We start from the raw sequence: 21,495 nt of genomic DNA, 5'->3' as shown, positions 1-21,495 counted from the left end.
TACCTTTGAAAGTTCCCTGGCCCCTTTCTTCCTCCCTGTCCCCTTCTTGCTTGCTGTGAGCTAAGTGGCTTCTGCCACATGCTCCTACCAACAGGGACACCCAGAATTAAGAGCAGTGACACTTTTGAAAGAAGTCTTCCCTCTCCTGTGTTGCTTACATCTGGTATTTTGTTTCAGTGACGAGTACAGTCGGCCAGAAATGATTTCCCAAGTAGAGGTGACGCCAATCAGCTCAGCTCAAGGTCACCGGCAAGCTTGGCTTTCTGGACTCGCTTGACTTTAACACTTCTCTCCATGGGTCACGGCCTCTTGTGAGCATTTTAAACAACTTGCCTTTTGGTTTAGTTAAGTATTACATAGTTTGATGTCACTCGCTAAGGACTTATCTAAAATGACAGTAGAGGTGATTTGCCGTTCTTGATTTACAATGGCTTTGGATTCTGTAGTTGCAAGCCACAGTCCATTAACCAACTGACGCCCTAGAGTGCCTTCTGTTGCTAAACCGTGAGGTTTGGTGGATGAAGTGAGTTACATACACTGTTAACATGGGATATTTTCTATTTACAGAGAGCTAATCTAAAGGGAAGGCCACCACTCAGACTGACTCTCTCTCTCTCTCCTTCTTTCTTTTACTGATGCTTGTGACCACTGAGCTGCCTCTCCAGCCCCAAGTCCTCTCCCTTCGCCCCAGTTTTCAATGTGTGTACACATGTGGTTACATGCTTGAGGGGAGGCTTCCATGCATGCACATGGTTGTATCCTCAGGAACACTATCCAGGTACTTTGTCCAGGTACTTCGAGACAGAGTCTCACTGGCTTGGAGCTCAGCAAGTAGTTCAAACTGCCTGGCCATTGAACCCCATGGCTCCTCCTGTGTGTGCCTCCCAAGTGCTGGGATCACGAGCATGCAGCACCATGGGTATCAAACTCAGGTTCTCCCAAGAGATTTACTGACTAAGCTATCACCCTTAACCACAACACTTACCTTTAAGTGGCCAATGACAAACTTGTGGACAATGTGGTTCCATGTGGATTTCTTATAGACAGACAGGTGGCCATAATCGTGCTGCAGCCATCCGGCTTGGGCCTGGGGAAGGAGAGCTGTGAACGTCTTTGCAACATCAGCAAATAGCCGGGAGGGATCTGACAGGTGGGGATGGTCAAATGATGGTCAAAGATGCCAGGCCTCACCTGAGAGGTAGCAAGGACAAAGGCCGTGATGATGGTAGGAATCCAGCCATTGCCGAAGTACGAGAGGATGAACCAGGCAATGCTTTCCATGACGATGATGTGGGACAGGAGGAGAAAGAAGAACAGGTGGTTGGTTTTGAAAAGGTTCATGTCCTCCGCAGTCTTCTTCAGGGCCCTGAAGTCCTCAGTGATCTGAGACTGATTAGCAAGGACACAGAAGAAAATCAGCCACTAGACCTTCTAAGGGGACATGTACACAGTACAGCTATGCCAAGCACCTTGAACTCGGTGTGAGTCCAGCTACTAGGTGCTGCCGTGGCCACTATGACTACAGACACGATGCATCTGGGGAAGTGGCAGAAGAAAAGTCAGACTTGAAAGCATGTACTTTTAATCATACTAAGTAAATTAAGTCAGTGTCAAAAAAGCAACTTGTTTTCTTCCGTTCCCTCGTGGATTCTAGACTTCATACATAAATGGCATCTTTTAGGTATAGGTGACACTAAACTAGAGGTGAAGCTGTATGGGGACAAGGAGAACTAACGGCTGGAGAGATGATGACTCTGCAGGTAAGAGCACTGGCTGCTCTTTCACAGGACCAGGGTTTGACTCCCAGCATCCAGATGGTGGCTCTCAACTGTCTGTAACTCTAGCCCCAGAGGCATACAACACCCTTTTCTGGCCTTCAAGGGCACTGCACAAATGTGATGCAAAAACATACATGCAGGCAGAACATTCAAACACATAAAATAAAAATAAAGGTTAAAAAATAAAGGGACTAGAAGAGGGTTTGGGAAGAGAGTGGAGGGATATAGGACAACATATCTAAGTGCACTGTGTATAGACAAGTATGTGTGTGTGGAACTGGCCTCCTATAACTGAAATAATAATCACAATAATTAATAATAGGTAGCATGCACCTTCTACACCAGTGTTCTCAGGAGCATTATTTACAAGAGGCAGGAAATAAGAACAGGAGTCGGAGAAATGGCTCAGTGGTTAAGAGTGACTGCAACTCTCACAGGGGGCTGGTTCTGTTCCCGGCACCCACATAGGGCCACTCGCAGGGGCCTGTAATTCCAGCTCCAGGGGACCTGATGCCTGCCCTCTTGGGCCTCTATGGATGTCCACATGTACATGTGTTCTCTCTCTCTCTCTCTCTCTCTCTCTCTCTCTCTCTCTCAGATATTTTTAAAGTAAAAACAACCCAAACATCCAACAATAAGGGGCCAAGTTCCAGATGTATCTAACCTTTTGACACTGCAATACAATGTTGTCATTTGCAAAGTTCATACTTGATAACTTCTTCTAATTCAATTCAGAACACACCACACACACACACACACACACACACACACACACACACACACACTGTAATGTTGTGTGTTAGTCTGCAGGTTGAATATGTCTGATCATGTTCTACATGCATAATAAACTGTTCAGCCTTAAAAAAAAAAAAAAGGAAAATTTGGCATGTTGGTACATTATGTGTTCTATAGTGGATAGGGTTTATGCTAAATTAAATAGGCCAGTTATAAAAGAATAATCCCTTGCATGAAACTGTTGGAATAAAACCCATTATTCTGTACAATCAATATATACTAGCTGCCAGATGTGGCACTGCACACCTGCAGTCCCTCACTTGAGAGTCGAAAAGCAGGATTGGGAGTTCAAGGCTAGCCTGGGCTACATGAGACCCTATATCAAAACAACAAAAACCACAAAAATAATGAGAATACATTCTAATAAAATTTTGTAAATTTTATTAGACAAATGCAGTGTGATTCCATGTATGAAGTGCCTGGCGGAGTTAAGTGCTTAGAGACAACAAAATGGTAGCTGGGCTGAAGGGAGTGAGGAGACGGTGTGAAGGGCACAGAATGTCAGCTGGAGACGATGTAAACATTCTAGAACTGGATGGTAGGGATGGTTTGGCACTAGTGCGCATGCTGTGTAATCCACTGAACACCACACCTCAGAAGACAGCCCTTTCACCTTTTACTACCTGACTGTGCAGTTGGGGTTCTGCTCATGATGCCAGAGAGGCCTCGTGAGTGCTAAGCGCAGCAGCCAGGGAGGCAGACAGTCCGCTGCGGAGGACTAACCAAGAATCCAGGCCAGGAAAAAGCCTCTGCCCTGCCTGGCTTTGCTGAGGTCCTAAGGTGCTAGTAAAGAATTACTCCAGCTCAGGCAGGGAGCAAGAGCAGATGGCATGGTCTGGTCTTCTCCAGGAAGCTCCTCTGCCCTGGATGGCAGTCATAGGTGCCATCTCTCTAGGACAAGCAAGGATGATGGTGGCCCACCATCTCCTGCTGCCACCAAAGTCACACATAGTATGCATGTTGAAGGGAAAATTGCCTCAGCTCTGATACCATGGTGTGCCTCCTAGGACTTCAACCGTCTCACCCCTCAAGATGCTAACAGGCTCAGGACACCAGGATGGGTACTCTCAGCCCTGCTTAGTGCCAGGAGAAGCCTGGGCTCCATTGGTAGGGTGACTCTGGTAGGGAAAGATAAGCACCGAGTGGAGGAGAAGAGAGGGGCTCTTCAAGGTTTAGTGACACTCCAAAGCAAGCTGTTCTACACAACTCCATCATCCATGCCAGGTCTGCTGTCAGCCTGTGAGGCCCAGGGAGTTATTTTTACATACCTTTGAAGTCCAGCATTTAGTGGGGTGTCTGGCTCAGTGACAAATGGTCACTCTCAAAGTGATTCATTCCAAAGCAGTCACACTTATCAATAGTTGATGCTGTCTTGCTGTTTCTGCCCTTTCTTAGATGGTAGCACACCAACATCTGGCAGCTTTGTGTAAGAAAGGGAGAAGCAAAAGGACCAGTTGGGAGAGAGGGGATGCTACTAACTGTCGTGCAGATGGTGGCTCTCAGGGGATGCTCTGAGGTCCTCCCTGGCCTAGTTCCTCAAGGCCTCCTCTTGGACTGGCTCAGACTCTCCTGCCACAGCCCTGACATTGGGGTTCTGAGGAGAAAGTACTCTCACCCCACCATCCAGCCGAATTCCACCCCGTCAACACTGCACCCCCCCACTCACACTTTTGCCACGGTCCAGGCTGGGCTCCTCTGGGGCCAGCTCACCAATCAGCAGAGGCTTCAAGAACTTGCCCACGAAATCCAGATCCAGGTGGAAGGCACGGAAGGCATCCTGGGAAATAGAGAAGCGGGTTGGTAAGGCTGAGCCCCAACATCTGCCAACTTCTCCCATTCTAGGAAAGAGGACATTTAGCAGCAGCTCGTGTCTGCTCAGACACCAACTTCCCACTCCCCAGTGGCAAATGCTTATCCCAGACTCCACCCCAAGACATATCTCAATGCAGGACTCCAGCAGGAAACCATAACCATCCTGAGCCTCTGAACTGGCTCCAGGCCTACTGAGCTGGTCAAGGATTTCTGGACCGATAGGTCTCCAGGGAGAGCAGGTAAGGCACAGAACTCAGAGAAGACAGCCCTGGCCTGCAGCTGGGCTGAATGTCTTTCACAGTGCTCCAACTAAATCACCAGCCCTCCAGAGATGTCCTCTTCCACAAGGCCACAACTATCAGTGAAGAGATAAGACTTGGGGAAGGGGTTTAACTCCATGATAAAGATGTTTGCCCAGCATGTGTGAGGCGCCCAGCTCGGTCCCTAACACCTAGAAAATGACTACCACATGGAAAATGTGCTTAGGTGACATGAAACAACAACAGAAAAAAAAAAAAAAAAAGCACTGAATTATGTAAAAGAATTCCAGGAAAACCTGGCACAGGGCTTCAGAGATTTAAACTTACTAAAAACATGGGTCATACTTTATTTTATTTTCATTAGTTTGCAAATTTTCCCTAATGGTTACTATTACATTCTGCATCTTAATCTCTCTCATTCTGGAGATGAAGTAGAAACACGCTTAATTCTGGCAACGTTGGAAAATGCACGGAAGAATAAAAAGGACAAATAATCATCACGTCCGTCAATGCTAATATTGTAGTATTTCTGCCAGCTTCCTCTACACAGTACATATATGACAAAAATTATCTCCACAAAATCAAGCATCTCTCCGGAGGTGAGTCTGCCGCAGGTCCCAGGGTGTATAAGTGGATGCTCCAGTTTCTCACTCCTCTGCCTCCCACCACTCACCCAAACTGAGGCACAGCAGGACGGAGCTGAACAAGCTGTATGGTACCGGGAAAAACAATCAGAGAAATCAACACGGTGAGGCAGAGAGAGGTGTGAGTGGGATACTGGTCTAAATGGAGAAATCTAAACCACACACTTTCATCTGAAAGGTTCCTGTTTGGATATAGACGCTACACAAGAGTTTGGGGGAAGTAGGTGTGAAACTAGATGGGCATTGGGTTTTTGATCTAATGAGGATTATTAATTTTTTAAAAGCAGGGTCTCCTATCACCCAGACTGGCCCATAAGCTCATAGGTAGTCAAGGAGTTGAACTCTTGATCCTCCTGCTACAACCTCCCAAGTGCTTGGCTCACAGGCATCTATCACCATGTCTGGTTCATGGGGTACTGAGGATTGATCAAGGAGCGTGCTAGGCAAACTTCTACAGGATGAATTACAGCTCCGGCCTTTAATTGCTTTTTTGTGAATGTGATAGAGGTATTATGATTATCCCAGAACACTCTTATTCCTGGGAGAAGATGCTACAACTTTTTTTTGCTACTTTACTTTTAAAAAATTAGATTCATTTATTTTATGTATATGAGTATTTTGTCTGCATGCGTGTATGTGCACCATGTGTGTGTCTGGGGCCCAAGAGGGTCAGACGAGAGCATCAGATCCCTTGACACTGTAGTTACAGATGGTTGTTGGCCACCAAACAGGTGCTAGGAATTGAACCCAGATCCTCTGGAAGAGCAGGCGGTGCTCTTAACTGCTGAGCCCTCTCTCCAGCCTCTTTTACTTAAAAACTTTTTTACATTTTTTATCTGTTTGTTTACTTGTGTGTGTGTTGTGTTTGTGCGCATGGATCCAGCAGATGTGGAAGCCAGAGGACAATGTTTGAGTTGTCCATTCTCTCCTACTACCACACGGGTCCTTGGGACTAAAGTCAGGTCACCAGACTTGGCATCAAGTGGCTCAACTGATGATTCATCTCGCCCACCCTGGTTTGCTCTTTTGAGACTGTGCCTCATGTCACTCACACAGGCCTCAAACTGATGTAGCCAAGATTGGTCTGGAAACCCTGGTCCTTTTGCTGAGGACCTCACCTTCTGAGTGCTGGGATGGGTGGCGTGCACCATCAAACAACTTAATTTCAAAAGAAAATTATCTTCACATACAGAGAAAGCAAATGAGGCTCAACATTACTATTAGTGACTCTTGGTTAAGAAGAGATAGTATGTCTTTATCTTTTAACCTTTACGTTGGGAAAGAGGATCACATCTATAATAACCCCAGCAAGGCCACTATATATGAAGCTGCAAAGTAACATTTTATACAAGAAAAAAATGGACAGAGTTTAAAAACAAGTGCAAAAAATCTCCCCTAACTGAATGGAAAAGGTGAGATTAAATCAAGGGGTCAGATCAAAACTTTTTATAGAGAAACCTGCTGTCCAAGGAGGCTCTGGTAGACAGTGAGGAGTGAGGCTCAGTTCTGCGCCCCAGGATCGGGCTTTACAAAACAGTAACAACACCACGCACACACAAACACACACAGCAAAACTCTAAGAAGAAAGTCCAGCAAGAGTTGTCAATGGCAGGATCCCCTCACTAGTGACAGGAAGTTCCCTATACGTTTCCTCTCCACTTGTTGAAAGGCAGTTTGGTGACTAGCAAATGCCTTATTCACCTCAGCTCTTCCTGACCACTCACACCACCCACTCCTCCATCCAGGATGCCTCCAGCTACCAGCAAAGGAGAACCCTGTCACTCTCCAACCCATTTGCACAGGACTCTGGGGCAGCCTCCGCTCCCTGAAATGAGGTGAGGTGCATAGTCACAGGCCAGGCAAAGCTCTTCATTACTTCAGAGTCCCCAGGCAGTGAGGTTCTGAGTGCTGGGGAGCACAACCAGACTGCAGTCCAGTCCAACTGCCTCAGGGAGTGGCTCTCCCTCTTATCTAGGCTGCTCCACAGAACCAGCTCACTGTCCTGGCTTCCAGAACAGGTTCCCGAATACATCAAGTTTCTTCCCACACCTGGGCTAGAGCTGTGGCCTCTGCTTCAATGTTACCTTCAAGTGTTTTCTCAGCCACACATCTGAAAACAGCCCTTTGTGGACTTAAGTCTCTGCCGATCCCTCTTCTTCATACACGTCAGGATCACAAACCAGGAGGCTAGGATGGCTCAGTGGATTAAGTGCTTGCCATGCAAATAGGAGGACTGGCACTGGAACACCCAACACTCAACATAAAATTAGACCTGTCTTGTGATACCAGCACCCAGGAGGTGGAGACAGGAGATCCCTATAGCAGTCTGGCTAGCGAGATTCATCGAGATCCAGGTTAAGAGCGACAGACATTCTGCCTCAGTAATAAGGTGAACAGAAGCAGTGGAAGGTATTCGATACCAACTTCTGGCCTACTCAAGTACACGCACACACATGCAGTCACACATACATGTGAACCCACACACACCTCACATGTGCACACACACACACAAATATCAAAAACTGAAGATAAAGCTCCTCTGGGGCAGTAATTGCCTAGTGTACCTGATGCTCTGGGTTCAAATTCCCAGCATGGCATAAACCAGGTGTTGGGGTAGAAACAGAAGGATGAGAATTTAAACTGTTCTCAGCTACATGGTGAGTTTGAGACTGGCCTGCAACACACAAAATACTGTCTCAAAAAAACAAATACATAAAACTGCACAAATTGTGTGGCATATTCATTGTAAATCCGGTCACCTGCCACCTAGACATGAAAGGACCACATCTAGACTGTGTGACCATCCCCACACCTGCTTCATAAGAGTTCATAAAGCTCAGAGAACCCCAGGCCCAGTGGCTGTGAACCCTGACATCCAGGATAATTTCTATCCTGTGGTCCAGTAGAGACTCAGCCATCTATCAGTTTATACAACCCGATCGATACTTCGGGAACACGGGAACTCTTCATCACTATAGACAGTCACACCTTCCAGTTGGTCTTCAGGCACCTGGAGAGGGAGGTACCAAGCCAGGTGGGTGGCCTGGGCCATCGGCCACTCTTCCCAGCTCTGGGAGGCAGGGCATTTTGTTGTTGTCTTTTGTTTGTGAGGTGCTATGGATGAAACCCTGGGCTTTGCACATGCTAACAAGCACTATACCACCCCAGCCTTTCAGGCAGGTTCTGCTGTATTGATAAGAAGAAACCTACCTAGGTGGTGACATCAGTTGTCTATGGTCACACCCCAGGAACTGTCTGGGTAGAGCCTGGGCTAGGTGACCGACTTGTTTGTTTTCAGACAAAGACCTCCCTTGAAATGAGCTTTCTCCTCTTTGGGAACTGTTCCCTTCAGATGCTATTGCCTCAAGGGGGTCATAGCTGTGCCTTCAACACTGTAACTCCAAGCAGCTGTCTGGTTACAGGAATGTCAGGTTGCAGAGTAAGGCCCAGTGCAAGGCTAGACTGGGCCAACCCAAATGATAATTTTGGAACAAGAGTTAGAAGCAGGCTCTCTTTCTCTGACCGGGAGAGAATCCAGAGTCTTTCTAGAAAGCAACCCAAGACACAGGGAATGTGGGAGGGGTGGCAAACAGGTGCAGGGGACCTGAGCAGGTACCCAGTGGAGCCAGGCCTGAATTCGTAGGCACTGGGCTTGCTGTTTGTCCTCAGCTGTCATGGCAGTGACTTCTCCAGGCACAGCATCTCTGCCCCTGCTACCTCTGGTCAGAACTCTTCCTACCCACACACTGAGCCTAGGGTACCAAAGCCTGTTACTGACTGTGCCCAGGTTCTTCTGCACAGCAAAGCCATAGTAAGCTAGCTTTCCACATCTGGGAATTCAGCTCAGGATTTAAGAAGTACAGGTCCAATATATAAGGGTACATGGTGGTTCATGTAGCAATCCAGGGTTCTTTGACGGTTTCTCAAAGCAGGAAGAGAATCGGGAGGGATCTGGGGGTTTATAGGTAGAGATTAAAAAGATGGCAGTCACCGGGGATACTGACTTCTGAGTTACTTTCTGCAGCACATAAGTACAGGCACAGCAGAAAGTCTGCTGGTCCTGTTCCCTTCAAGGAGAAGAAGCTGAGGAGGTAGGCAGCATTCTGCAGCCCATGAACTCCTTGGCAAGAGAACATCTGCTAGCACAGGATGTGTGGACCTCCCTGACTGCACAGGAAGTAAGTCCCCACAGAGGCAGACGGGGCCTGAAAACATGAAGTCATCTCTCTCCCCTTTCCATTTTCATGAACATGTGCATATGTTTTTGCATGTGTGCATGTGTGCATGTGCATAGTTTTGCAAGCATGCAGAAACTCACAAAATTGATGTGGAGAATCATCTTCAATTGCTCCTCCACTTTATTCATCAAGGCAGAGCTTCACAATCAAACAGAGTTCACTGGCATAGTTGGTCTTGCGAGCCAGCTGGTTCTGGGGATCCTACCCCTCTGCATTCGGGGGCTAGAATTACATTTCAGCAACTACCCCATCTGGTATGTTATGGGGTCTGAGCTTTGCTCTCAGTAACAAGCATGCTAGCTACTAAGCCATCTCCATACCCCCTTTCCATTTGTATTTTCTTAGAACCATTACAGAGGGTGCTGAGGCTGGATATGGAGGTTTTCTTTTAAAAACTGCGGTGGGCGGGAATCAGGTGGCCCCTTCTCAGCTGAGAGAGAGCTGCTGCCCTCCAGGCCTAGGAACTCCCAACCTGGGCTCTCTTTTCCATACTCTGGTGCTCCTGCTCTGTCTAGAGGGGCACGATTCCATTCTTCCAACTGCTGCTTTTTCACAAGAACAATACAGGAGCAGCTCAAAGATAGAACTCACCTCTGGTCCCCTTTGCCCCCCCCCCTTTTGATCCTAAGAGGTAAGAAAGCAAGGCAGATGGGCCACAAAAGCGTAGACAAAACAGAATAGGCTGGAGAACAGTGGTGAGTCTGGAACTGGAGGATCCAGGCTGAAAGAAGAGAGAATGAGGAAGGGACACAAGTCCAGTAGATGCAGGCCACTGTCTGTGAATTATTCATCTTTGTGTTGAGGCCCTGATCAGAGCCCAGCTCAGAGCCATGGAGACGCTCAATGAATGTTTCATGAGATCGTGCTGAAGATGAAAATTCACAAGTGGGCTCGTTTTGTACTCTCTAGGTTCCCAAAAAAAGTGCAGAAACTGTCTTTGTGCCTACAGCAAATCTAAGACAGAAGAACCTCTGGGGTACCAGCAGGAAATGACCAAAGATATAGAAATGAAAAATAGGGGGATGGAGGGAGGAAGGTGGGGCTGCAGAGTGTGGTGCCAGCACATCCCTGCTATGACTGGACAGACCTGAGCAGGACCTCTAAGCTTCAGGACAGGACAGTGGCAAGGCTGATATGAGAATTAAATGAGATAGCATGGATCAGTGGGTTTGTGAACTGCAAAACTTCCATTGTTTATTTTCAGTGATGGAATCTCACTATGGTACCAGGCTGGCCTCAAAACCTGGGGTTCAAATAATCCTCTTGCCCTAGTCCTCTGCGTATCTGGGACTCTGAGCACATGCCGCTTAGGTGGCTTTTAGTGAGGCCAGGGTCTGACTACAGAAGGACCAAGTGACAACTCTTCCACCCTTCTAAGGAAGAAGTAAGCATTTCTGAGGTTTTTTTCCCCCCTTTAGGAACAGAAATTTCTCAACTTATAACCTAGGTTGACCTTGAAATGGCCACCTCGGCTTCTGGCCTCACCTTCCAGCCTCTTGTCAGGATATCTATCACAGACATCCTGTGAGGGGTGACAAATTTAAAAGCTCTTAGGGATCCAACGTCTATCTGCTAACCAGTCTGTCCCCAAACTTCACAGGCATTACCCCTCTGAGGCTCTCAAAATGAAGGCAAGGCCCCTAAGAGGCAAAGCTTCTTGAGAAACAGCTTGGAGAGGGATTCCCCCACATCTCTTGACGCTCCCTTTGAAGATCTCCTTATTGTCCAAGGCCTTCTGCCAATCTGATCTCAGGCAGTTTAAGAAGAAACAGGCGGAGGCCAAAGAAAACTACAGTGCTTACTACACTGCTCTCCGACCCTTTCTCCATTGAGTGTGGTTTGTGTCTTATTTGGGAGGACAGTAAGCTTTAATGTCATGATGTCAAATGGCCTTGCTTCAATTTAGTTTCTGTCTCTGTTTCTCTGTGGGTACTTTACAGTCTATCTGTTTTGTTCCTCTCATACCTGTCCATTGTGCCTGTCTGGGGGCTCGTTGTTTATGACAAACTTTGCCACACACATCTTATTGGAATAGGTGAGGATGTATCTTCCACAGGGGTGGGGGTAGGGGGGTGTCTCTACCTAGTGACTCTCTGCATCCAACAAGCCCAGGGACCACATCTGTGGCCTACACTGACTCCCACCTAACCTCTCCTATCATGGGGCAACTAACATCCCAGACACCAGACTCAGAACCAATGAAAACGACACACGAAAGCTGGGTTAACAGGGAAGAGGACATCAGGTTTTCAGAATGTAAGAGCAAGCCATCCAGGTATCTGCTGGGTTAGATCTGAACATAGACATTTGGAGAGAACTGAGTCAGAGGAACCCTAAGAACTTCCAAACAAGGATGAAATACATCCGGCTTCTTAAGTAAACTATAAACAAGGCTGTTGTCAGGCTGAGCTTCCACACAGAAGAACCTGCTTATTGCACACTATGGAATAATCAGATCAAACCAATCCCATCCGCTGTTTCAGTTTTTAGGAAACTTTTTGGTAAGAGCCGGGGAAAGGAAGGAGTCATCTGCAGCTCACCTACAGCACCATAAAACAGTAGAAAGACCCCCCAGACAGAAGCCGGAAAGTCTTCTCCCTGGGAAACCAAGGGAGAAGTCTTCTCTGGTTGTGAAAAGGTCCAAGAGAGCTAGGACTCAAGAAACGTGTAGTCTGCAGAAGGCTTACACTCTCCTAAGGTCTGGTTAGCATCACCAGCCCCATTGGACTTAAGCAGGGTCCACAAGCAAAGAAAATAGGCTTTAGGCAGTACGAATATGGCCAGTTCTCTCCTCAATCTGGGGTTCGATTGTATCCTGTTCATCAAAGCCTCCAGTCCATCGGTTAGAGTGTGGCTACCTAGGTTGATCTCAAAGAGAAAAGATGTGGACATTAAGAACTGAAACTAACAAACTTGCACAAGAAGAGCCCACAAACGGGTCAGCACTCTGGACTTTGATGTGGAGTGCGTTCTGGAAAGTTTATCCCTCCCCTCAGCCTCTTCCCACTCATCTTTCCCAAGCTCTCTCCAACTACAGCTTCGCCTCTGCTTTCAGCTCACCAAGAAAGGTTCCAAGAAAGGTCCTGTTTTCCTCCTTGACTTTGCATCTCCTCTTAACCACCCAATTATAAAGCCCCTTTATGGTTGGGGGTGGGGCCAGGTACAGTATGGGGTACTGTGCAAATATAGGGTAGATACACATTTGGTGTGCAGAAGCGTACCCTCAGTTCCACAGAGGTCCCTGGGATTTCAACAACCTCCAGGAGTGCAAGAGGGCAAGGGCGAACCTGACAGGATCTAAAAACAGAGGGCTATTGAGTTGAATGTCCGATAGTAACCCCAGAAGCAGAAGGAACCTGTTGCCAAGCCAGTCTTAGTGCTACTAGATTCACCTTCTAGATCCCCTGCGGACCTGAATTTTGCAAAATCCAGCCCGTTCGCCTTTCACTAATTCGCCACCAGGATTTCCCAGAAGGCTGGCACTTGGAGTGAGTCGGGATAATCCTCGGGAGCGTGGGAATCTGAACTACTAGGCAGTCTTTGTCGGGCAGCCATTGTGGACCTTCTCAGACAGGAGTCCAAGGAGGAACGAGTCCTGGCCAGGAACCAGCTTTCTTCTCCCCCACACCCCCAGCCCCCGGTTTGGCAGGAGAGTCCCCTACATATGGCTGCCCGCTCTCAGGCTCCTCTCCGCGGCGCCCAAGGGTGGCCATCTTCCACTTGGGAAGCGACAAAGCACGATGGCCCGAGCGCCCCCTTTGGAGAGTCCCTGGCTCCGGTTGGACCAGCGTGCAGCAAGCGTTGTGGACATGCACCGGGCACAGTTTGCCATTGATGGGACTTTCACAGAGGTGCTAAGGTCTGGCGTCCAAAAGGCTCGACTCAAGTCTGCCCAGCTGACACAGAGGAGGACGATTCCGGGAGCGAGATGAGTAGGTACACTTTCCCGGTTGGACGCCTTGCGTGCGCTCCCTTAAGAACTGGGGATCTGTTTGGCGCCCAGGGACCCCGGGCTCTTGACACCAGCCTGCAGCAGACAAAAGTGGCTGGCACCCCCAGACTCTTACCGTAGCATCTTCTCCCGAATAGTGTCCGATGACACGGTGGCCCCCTGGGTGTCGCTGGGACCATTTGGTAACGTTGTAGACCTTGCGGTCGATGACGAGCCACCGGTCGGTGCGCAGGTTGTGCTTCTGAATCTCCTCCCAGCGGAAGGTGGGCATCGGAGCTTGGCGCTCAGTGCTCCCCTCTCCCTGGTTACCTCCCTTCCCCATGCTGCCTGTCTACCCGGATGCCCCGTGCGCTACGGCCTCCGGGCGCCCGCGGCTCCCAGCACCGACAGTCCCTCTCCCGGCCGCAGTGTGCGGTCGGCGCCCTCCTCGCTTTCGGCTTTTGTCTTCTACTCCTCCTCCCACCGCGCCTCCTCCCCTCGCCTTCGCTCCTCCTTGCCTTCACTAGCTAGCCAGTACCCCTGCTTTCCCTCAGGAGTACCCCTAGCTTCCCAGTGCCCCCAAGTGGTCCCCTTCCTCCACCCACCCTCGGCCTGCCAGCTGTGGACTTTTGCCTCCGGTGAAAACTCCCGGGTAGCTCAGGGCCTCGACCCCTCCTTCCCCCACCCCTCCGGCTCCCCCCGCTCCTGGCTCCGCATCCTCCTGAGTTCCCCGCCACCCGGGTTTCCACAGTGATCAGCAGAGCGCCTGCACCAATCAGGGCTCGTCGCCCCGCCTGCCATTGGCCCAGGAGGATCTTTCGAAGGCCAGCGGGCTGGAGCGGCAGGTCCCCGGCTCCCCCTCCCTCAGGCCCGCCCGCATGGAGTTAAGCCCTGCTGGGCTGCCGGCGACGTGTCTGACCTCCTTCTCACTTCGCTGACTGGAGCCGGGGAAGCCGGAGTAGATCTCTGAGGAGCTGGGAGGGAGAGCGGGGGTGGTGGCTGGGCTTTTCTTTGCGCGCTTCAAAGCGCGAACGCGCGCGCTCAGCCCTCGCTCCAGGGATTTGCACCTGATGCTCGCACAAAGGAGGTGCAGCAGCTGTGGTGGGCAATGCTCGGCCTCCGGCTGGACAAGGACCCCAAATGCGCTGTCTTGGCTAGGTGACTTCTCTCCCTGGCTAACTGGGACTCAGATTCCGGTACCTCACATTGTCTAAGAGATCCATATTGTTTGTTGCTTTCCTGCAACCTTCCTAGAAAAAGGAGCCAGAAGTGGGTCTCTGTTTAACCAGGTCTCTGAATCCTTTCATCAGACCATCTTGGAAAAGAACTGCAGAACCTCTGCTTTCTTCTCGTGCTAAGTACCGCAGGGGTGTCTCCTGGGGAGGATGCCGGGATGAACTGGACACCGTTCTTGTCTTCGACTGAAGAAGAGTTCACAAACCTGGTTGGGAAATATGGAAGCAATAGAAGCCCACGATTGATTCGACAGTATTCCCACCAATTGCAGGGAAGGAAGACACTGAAACCAAGGGAGTAGAAAAAAAGGTCTGTTCACTAAAGTCTCACCGCAACCCTATAATAACTAACTTCAAAATGAAGAGTCTGAGGTTAAGAGAGATAAAATGGTCAAAACACACATGCTTAGCTAGAGGCCCCGCTCGGCCTCTTCCACAGCCCTTTCCAGACATTGGGCTCCCTAGCTCCTTATGACACGGGTCCAAAGGAAGTACCTGGTGCCGGGGTTCCATTCCCACAGAACCTCACGTGGTACCATTCTCCCATTTTGTCCTGGTATCTGTCAGGGGCATCCTTTCTTCATCCCACTAACTCCAGACTCAGGAGTGTGAGTGAAGCTTCTTTGGCTTAGAGGAGAGGAAGCAAACATCCAAACAGTGCAGCCTGCCCAAAACATAAGAGCGAATGAAGTAGGTGTGAAGGCAAATCCACACGGTCAACAATCAGAAGCCTGAGGCAGAGTGTTGCCTTGAGTTCAAGGCCTGGGCTGCAAAGCAAAATCCTGCAGGGGGATGGGCCATGACTGTGCATAAGGAGCAAGACCGACTTTTGTGGGTGTTAAAGTCGTAATATAATAAAGTCAAGAAAGCTGTCTTGTATTTGATTTCAAAAGATGGATTACCACAATACACACACACACAAAAAAAAACCTTAATGGAAATTTTTTTAGAGTTGTTAACACTCAGAGGGATGGATAATAGCTGAAAGGGAACCCCAATAAATGTCTCACAGCAGAAACCTTGAAGGGTGAGAAAAGACCAAGTGAGAAGGCCCCAAAAACGGGCTACAGCAGACCCCAAATGACGACAGGAATAAATGGACAGTTTCATCCAAGACTAGCTTGAGTAGAGTTCAGGTTGGTAATATTCCCACATGCCTAAAGGTGGGCAGAACTGAAGGCTTCGCAGCGAGAAGAGTATTAGAAACCCACTAATCAAGGGTGGACTCTGATGGGGCCTGTGGTACAAAGAGAACTGCAGGGCTTGGGGCTGTGCCCAACCAGAAGAAAATTCACCGAACATGTGAAGGCCCTGAGCTAGATTCCCACCATGGTGGCACACACATAAAATTCTAGACTCGAGCGGTAGAGGCAGGATGACCCAACATTCAGACTTATCTCTGCTATAGAGCAGGTTCAAGGTGAGCTCTTGAGATCCTGTCTGGGAAAGAGAAGGGAAGGAGGATTGAAGAGATGGTAGGGTAGTTAAATGCATGTATTGCTGTTTCAGAGGACCCAAGTTTGATTTCCAGCACCCATGCTGGCTGGCACATAAGTGCCTGTAATTCCAGCTCCAGAGGATTCCGCATCCTCCTCTGGCATCCTTGGGTACTCACATGGACTCACCCACACGCAGGCACACATAATTAAAATAGTTTCTATGTTTTTGTTTTCCCAAAGGAAGAAAAACTACAGAGTCCCAGCGGAGGTACCAGACAGTGACAGCCATTTGGGAGGAGAAGTGGAAGGAAAAAGGCCAAGGTTCACTACCAGAAGAAACAGCTCTTGAGGCTACAGAAACAGGAAGAGGAACATGGAGAAGAAAATCAGCAAGTTCACAGAGGTCCTCAAGACCGATGAGTTCCTGTTATGAGCCCAATAAAGATTGTGCCTCCGCCTCTTTTCATGATTCCCCCTAGGCAACCGGCTGTGTTGAGATGAAGCTCAGTGTCTCCTTCCCTGCCACTGGCTGTCAGAAGCTCATTGACGTGGATGACGAACGCAAGCTTCGCATGCTCTCTGAGAAGCGCGTGACTACAGAAGTCACTGCTGACACTCTTGGTGAAGAGGAAGGGTTATGTTGTCCAGATCAGCAGTAGGAATGACAAACAAGGTTTTCCCATGAAACCAGGCGTTTTGGCCCATGGCAGAGTGTGCCTGCTGTTGAGTAAGGGGCATTCTTGTTATAGACCGAGGAGAAATGGAGAAGGGAAGCACAAATCCGTTTGTGGATGCATTGTGGATGCTATCTGAGTGTTCTCAACTTGGTTATTGTAAAAAAGAGAGAGAGAGAGAGAGAGAGAGAGAGAGAGAGAGAGAGAGAGAGAGAGAAGGATATCCCAGGACTGACAGACACTACTGTGCCTCACCGACTGAGACCTAAAAGAGCTAGTAGAACCCGAAAGCTTTTTAATCTCTCCAAAGAAGATGGTGACCAAAAATACATTGTCAGGAAGCCCAGGACCAAAGCACCCAAGATTCCAAGTCTTGTTACTCCATGTGTCCTGCAGTACAAACGCCGACGCATCACTCTGAAGAAACAACGCACTAAGAAAAACAAGGAGGAGGCTGCAGAACGTGCTACACTTTGGGCCAAGAGAGTGAAGGAAGCCAAACAAAAGTGCCAGAAACAGATCGCCAAGAGACGTAGGCTGTCCTCACTGAGAGCTTCTACTTCTAAATCCGAGTCCAGTCAAAAATAAGTCTTTAAGAGGAACAAATAAAAAGACTTTGAATCACAAAAAAGATTGTGCCTCAAAGGGAAAAAAAGGGACCACAATAAAATCTCCTATTAAAGTAAAAAAAGAAAAAAAAGAAAAGAAAAGAGAAAGAAAGAAACAAAGAAAAGAAAGCAACAAAGAAAAGAAAGAAAGAAAGAAAGAAAGAAAGAAAGAAAGAAAGGAAGGAAGGAAGGAAGGAAGGAAGAGGACACAAAACTACAGAGTCAGCTTGGGGCCAGAAAGGGATGCAGGCAAAGTCAAGGGAGACAGCTGGGTAAACTCAGTGTTCTTGGAGAGGGGACAGGAGCCTGGACTAGGCTATGGCTATAGGAGGCTGACAGCACACCAGATGTGGCCTGACATTGTCTTCTGCCCTCTTCCTGTTCCTCCCTGGCTGTTCTTTTTGCTTGGATGGACTGATGAAGCCTTTTACTCAGGGAAAACCTTACAGTATCCGATCTACCCTAGAACCACTTTGGAAAGGGGGCTATCTCAGACACAGGGGGGTGAAGTTCCTTTGGTTTCTGCCTGTTCCTTAGAGTCTAGCTCCCTGAAACTCCAGCAGCACCAAGAACTGCCATTTCCTGGGACTCCATTAGAAAATCATTGTAATTATTGATCTTTATCAGGAACAAGAAATCAGTTTGGGTGGCATGGAGCCCAGACTTTCCCAGCATGCCAAATAGGCAAAAGATCAGGCCCAGTTCTAGTGTGTGTGGAGAGACAGACTGTGGATAGGGCTCTCATATACATGGTGCTCACTGAATGGGTGAGAACAGATGTCCTTCTTGCCTTTCAAAGACACCCTGGTGGCTGCTGGTGACAGCTACTTCATAGGGGGAAGAATGTAGTGGAAGAGGCTCACACCCTTCAGCTACTCCACACACTGTAGGGTGTTAGGAGGGAACAGAAGATATGGGCACCCTGTGAAGCAAATCCAGTAAAGAGAAAGCTCAGAGGAGATAGCATTCTGTTGTCTCCCATCCCTTTTCACTGTTGGTCAATATGGCTACTCATCCTCAGTCTTTAAAATTCTCCCTCACGTTGCCTGTTTCTCATGTCCTCAACCCCAACTCTAAAAGTTCATACATTATCAGATTTGCTGACTAGTCAGCCCATGCTTACTCTTCTTCCTTTCTCCCCTCACCTCTCAGGTCATTGCACACTTTCCAATTCTAAAATATGTCGGTCACCTTCCAGTGACAGTGACAAACACCATCAGATCGACCTAAACATGGAAGGGTTTGTCTGGACTCACAGTTTTAGAAGCTTCAGGCCATGTCAGTTGATCTTGTTGTTTGTGGCTTAACCACAGAACAGAACATGTGCAAGAGAGAGATAAAGGTTAGGAAGGGTCCCAGGGCTGAGAGAAGGCCCACCCCATAAAGTGACTGTCCCCAAGCATAAGGACATGAGCTCAGATCCCCAGCACTCGCATGGAAGCTGAGGATAATGGTGCATATCTGCAATCCTACTTCAGGGCTTAGGAGTAGAGAAGATCTTCGGAGCTGGGTAGCAGTCCACCCTTGGTGAGCTCTGAGTTCAGTGAGAGGCTGTCTTAAAAGATAAACTGGAAAGCCATACCTGGTGTTAATCTCTGTTCTCCACATGCGCATGCACCCACATATATATGCATGCACATGTGCACCTATACACATGCACTCTGACATATACACACTCACACAGAGAGAAGGTTAGGATCCTACTGTTCCTTTAAGGGCATCTCTCCAGTAATCTGAAGGTAGTCCCGTTTGGTCTCACCTCTTAAAGGCCTCATTGTCTCCCAATAGTGCCACATTAGGCACTTTGAGTTTGTGCTCAGCCTGTACTGTAAGAACTTATCTAGACGTTGGGTGTGCCACCACACACCTTAATTCCAGGACTCAGGAGACTGAAGCAGGCAGATAGATCTCTGAGAGCTGATAGGTGATACTCTCTGGATCTTGGGAGGAAATGACTATTTTTATGTAAACGATAGTAGAGATGCTCTGCTCTCACACAACAACAAGAACAAAAAGATGCACCTCTTTGTTTGAAAATTGTCACACTGCAAGACGACGCTACTACCGAAGCTTTCAAGGGAGGGGAGCCATCAATAGTGCTACCCAGCTGCAACACCTATGAGCCCAGTGCTTATCCAGTTCGAGCTGGTTAGCCCTGAAACCTCAGCACACAAACAGCAAAAACAGACACAGAAGGTTGCGTTTATATATTTTTGCATATATGTACATGTCCATATGTAACAATAATAGCCAATGAAAAGCTATTAATAGGAGTGGGGGACATGGGAGGAGGGGCAGGAGGTTGGATGGAGAAAGAGGAAGGAGGAAAGTGATATAATTATTTTTTAATTAAAATATAAAAGTATTTCAACCTAAACTTTTTTTTTTTTAAAGAAAGAGGAGCAATAACTGATGAAGGATGTGTGACTGGGTACCAAATCCTAGAGTGCCAAGGAGGAGCCTAAGGAGGAGAACCAGAAGGGCTGCATAGATTTCAAGGGGTGTCCTTCATCCATGAGTGAATGCATCAAAGAGTGGTTGGATAATGGTACTCTGCACATTCAGAGAGCCCAGGCAGGGCATTCTCACGTCAGACAAGATGGTTGCTTTCACATGACTTTGTCATGGGAGAACATAGATGTGATGGGCAGACCACTGGTTCCAAAGAGTCAGATCCCTGTCTACATTCTGGGCCTTGCTGGACACATCATTCTGGACCTGATCACCTGATTTATCTGAGCCTCAGTCTTCTCAACTGGAAAGTGGGTGTAACACCTCTCTCACAGGATTATGAAGATAATATCAGACAATTAAGGCGAGAATTGAAAACACTGAGAAGTCTTCAAAGACCTCCATGGTTCATCTTGCTGCTGTTGTTACTATAATACATGGCACCAGGGTGTTGGTGTTGGTGCTAATGTTTGTTTCTATCATTAAGATTTCTTGAACATTTACTATGCTCCAAGGACTGTGTTCACAGCTCTAAAACAGTCATCTATTTCCCTCATAATAGTGCCGAAAGGCAGGACCCATAATTCTCATTTCACCAATGATGAAATAAGGCTCAGAGAGGCTGCATAGCTTGTCCAAGGTCACACAGCTTCTAAGCATTGAGGGGATTTGTGTGATCCATAATCCATACCATTTCTGCCAAGACATCCTGCCTGAATGAGTGTCAGGTCTAAATAGTAGGAAGATGGTTAAGTTTGAAACTGTTCTTTCAAACACTCAAGGACGTTCACCACATTTTTAGCAATGCCAAGGGCAGAGTAAACAAGACAAGCAGTGGATCCAGCATCCTTCACTAGGAGAGAGCATGGCCCCAGAGACCTTGGGTTCTCCTTTCAAGTGCATTAAGTTCTCATGCATTTGCTCATGTCGAAAATCATAGCTTTTAGATCTAGAAGGACCTCATTTTCAGATGGCTAAGGGCCAGCGAAGATAATGGGATTAACCAAGGCTACATAGAGATAAGAGCTGGACAAGGACTAGAAAGTGAGTCAGAAGTACTGACTTAAAGGTCAATGACTTTGTGTGTGTGTGTGTGTGTGTGTGTGTGTGTGTGTGTGTGTGTGTGTGTGTGTGTGTTTGCATACACATTTATGTGCATGTGGAAGCCGGAGGTCTACATTACCTGTCTTGTTTGGTCCATTTCAACCTTCATTTTTTGAGACAAGGTTTCTAACTGAACAGCAAGTTTACCATTTTGGCTAATCTGGCAAATACATGATACATGACCCAGGAGTCCTGAATCACAAGTTGAGAACCACCAATTTAACAGGCATTGCTAATACATCCTGGTTCTTCCAATGACTTCTACAACTGTGTAATGTAATGTACAATTATGTATGACACATAGTACATATACATCTAGATAGAAACATGACCTATGCACACAGCCATGTTGGAGCTGGAAGCATTTTATCATCTAGTCTAATCTAATCATCTGCAGAATGAAAATCAGGACTTGGCTTTTAGTCCAGGGCTCTTCTCCCAGTGAAACTTTCAGGAATGCAAAGGGTTGGGCACAAATATCACCCGCATGCTTCTGTGGTTCTTTCTTTCCATATATGTTATGAGA

General features: G+C 47.9%; 1 protein-coding gene and 1 pseudogene across 2 annotated transcripts in view; one reads left to right on the top strand and one right to left on the bottom strand.

The window, feature by feature from the left end:
• FADS2 (fatty acid desaturase 2) overlaps positions 1 to 13,911 on the bottom strand; it is a 38,142-nt gene extending 24,231 nt beyond the window's left edge. The window contains exons 1-4 of the mRNA XM_080911279.1: positions 13,595 to 13,911; positions 4,240 to 4,350; positions 1,192 to 1,389; positions 986 to 1,087 (exon numbers count right to left, since the gene is read on the bottom strand). Of these exons, the coding sequence (XP_080767405.1) occupies positions 986 to 1,087; positions 1,192 to 1,389; positions 4,240 to 4,350; positions 13,595 to 13,801 (618 nt within the window). The 5' untranslated portion in view covers positions 13,802 to 13,911. The remainder of the gene's footprint in view (positions 1 to 985; positions 1,088 to 1,191; positions 1,390 to 4,239; positions 4,351 to 13,594) is intronic.
• Positions 13,912 to 16,629: 2,718 nt separating this feature from the next.
• LOC308417880 (small ribosomal subunit protein eS6-like) lies at positions 16,630 to 17,394 on the top strand (annotated as a pseudogene). Its single transcript has one exon. The product of its transcript is annotated as a small ribosomal subunit protein eS6-like (transcript).
• Positions 17,395 to 21,495: the final 4,101 nt, after the last annotated feature.

This window comes from Micromys minutus (assembly GCF_963924665.1).
Source record: "Micromys minutus genome assembly, chromosome: 2".
Lineage (NCBI taxonomy): Eukaryota > Metazoa > Chordata > Mammalia > Rodentia > Muridae > Micromys > Micromys minutus.
The sequence above is the reverse complement of the archived record's forward strand: the minus strand, read 5'-3'. Positions and strand labels throughout refer to the sequence as shown.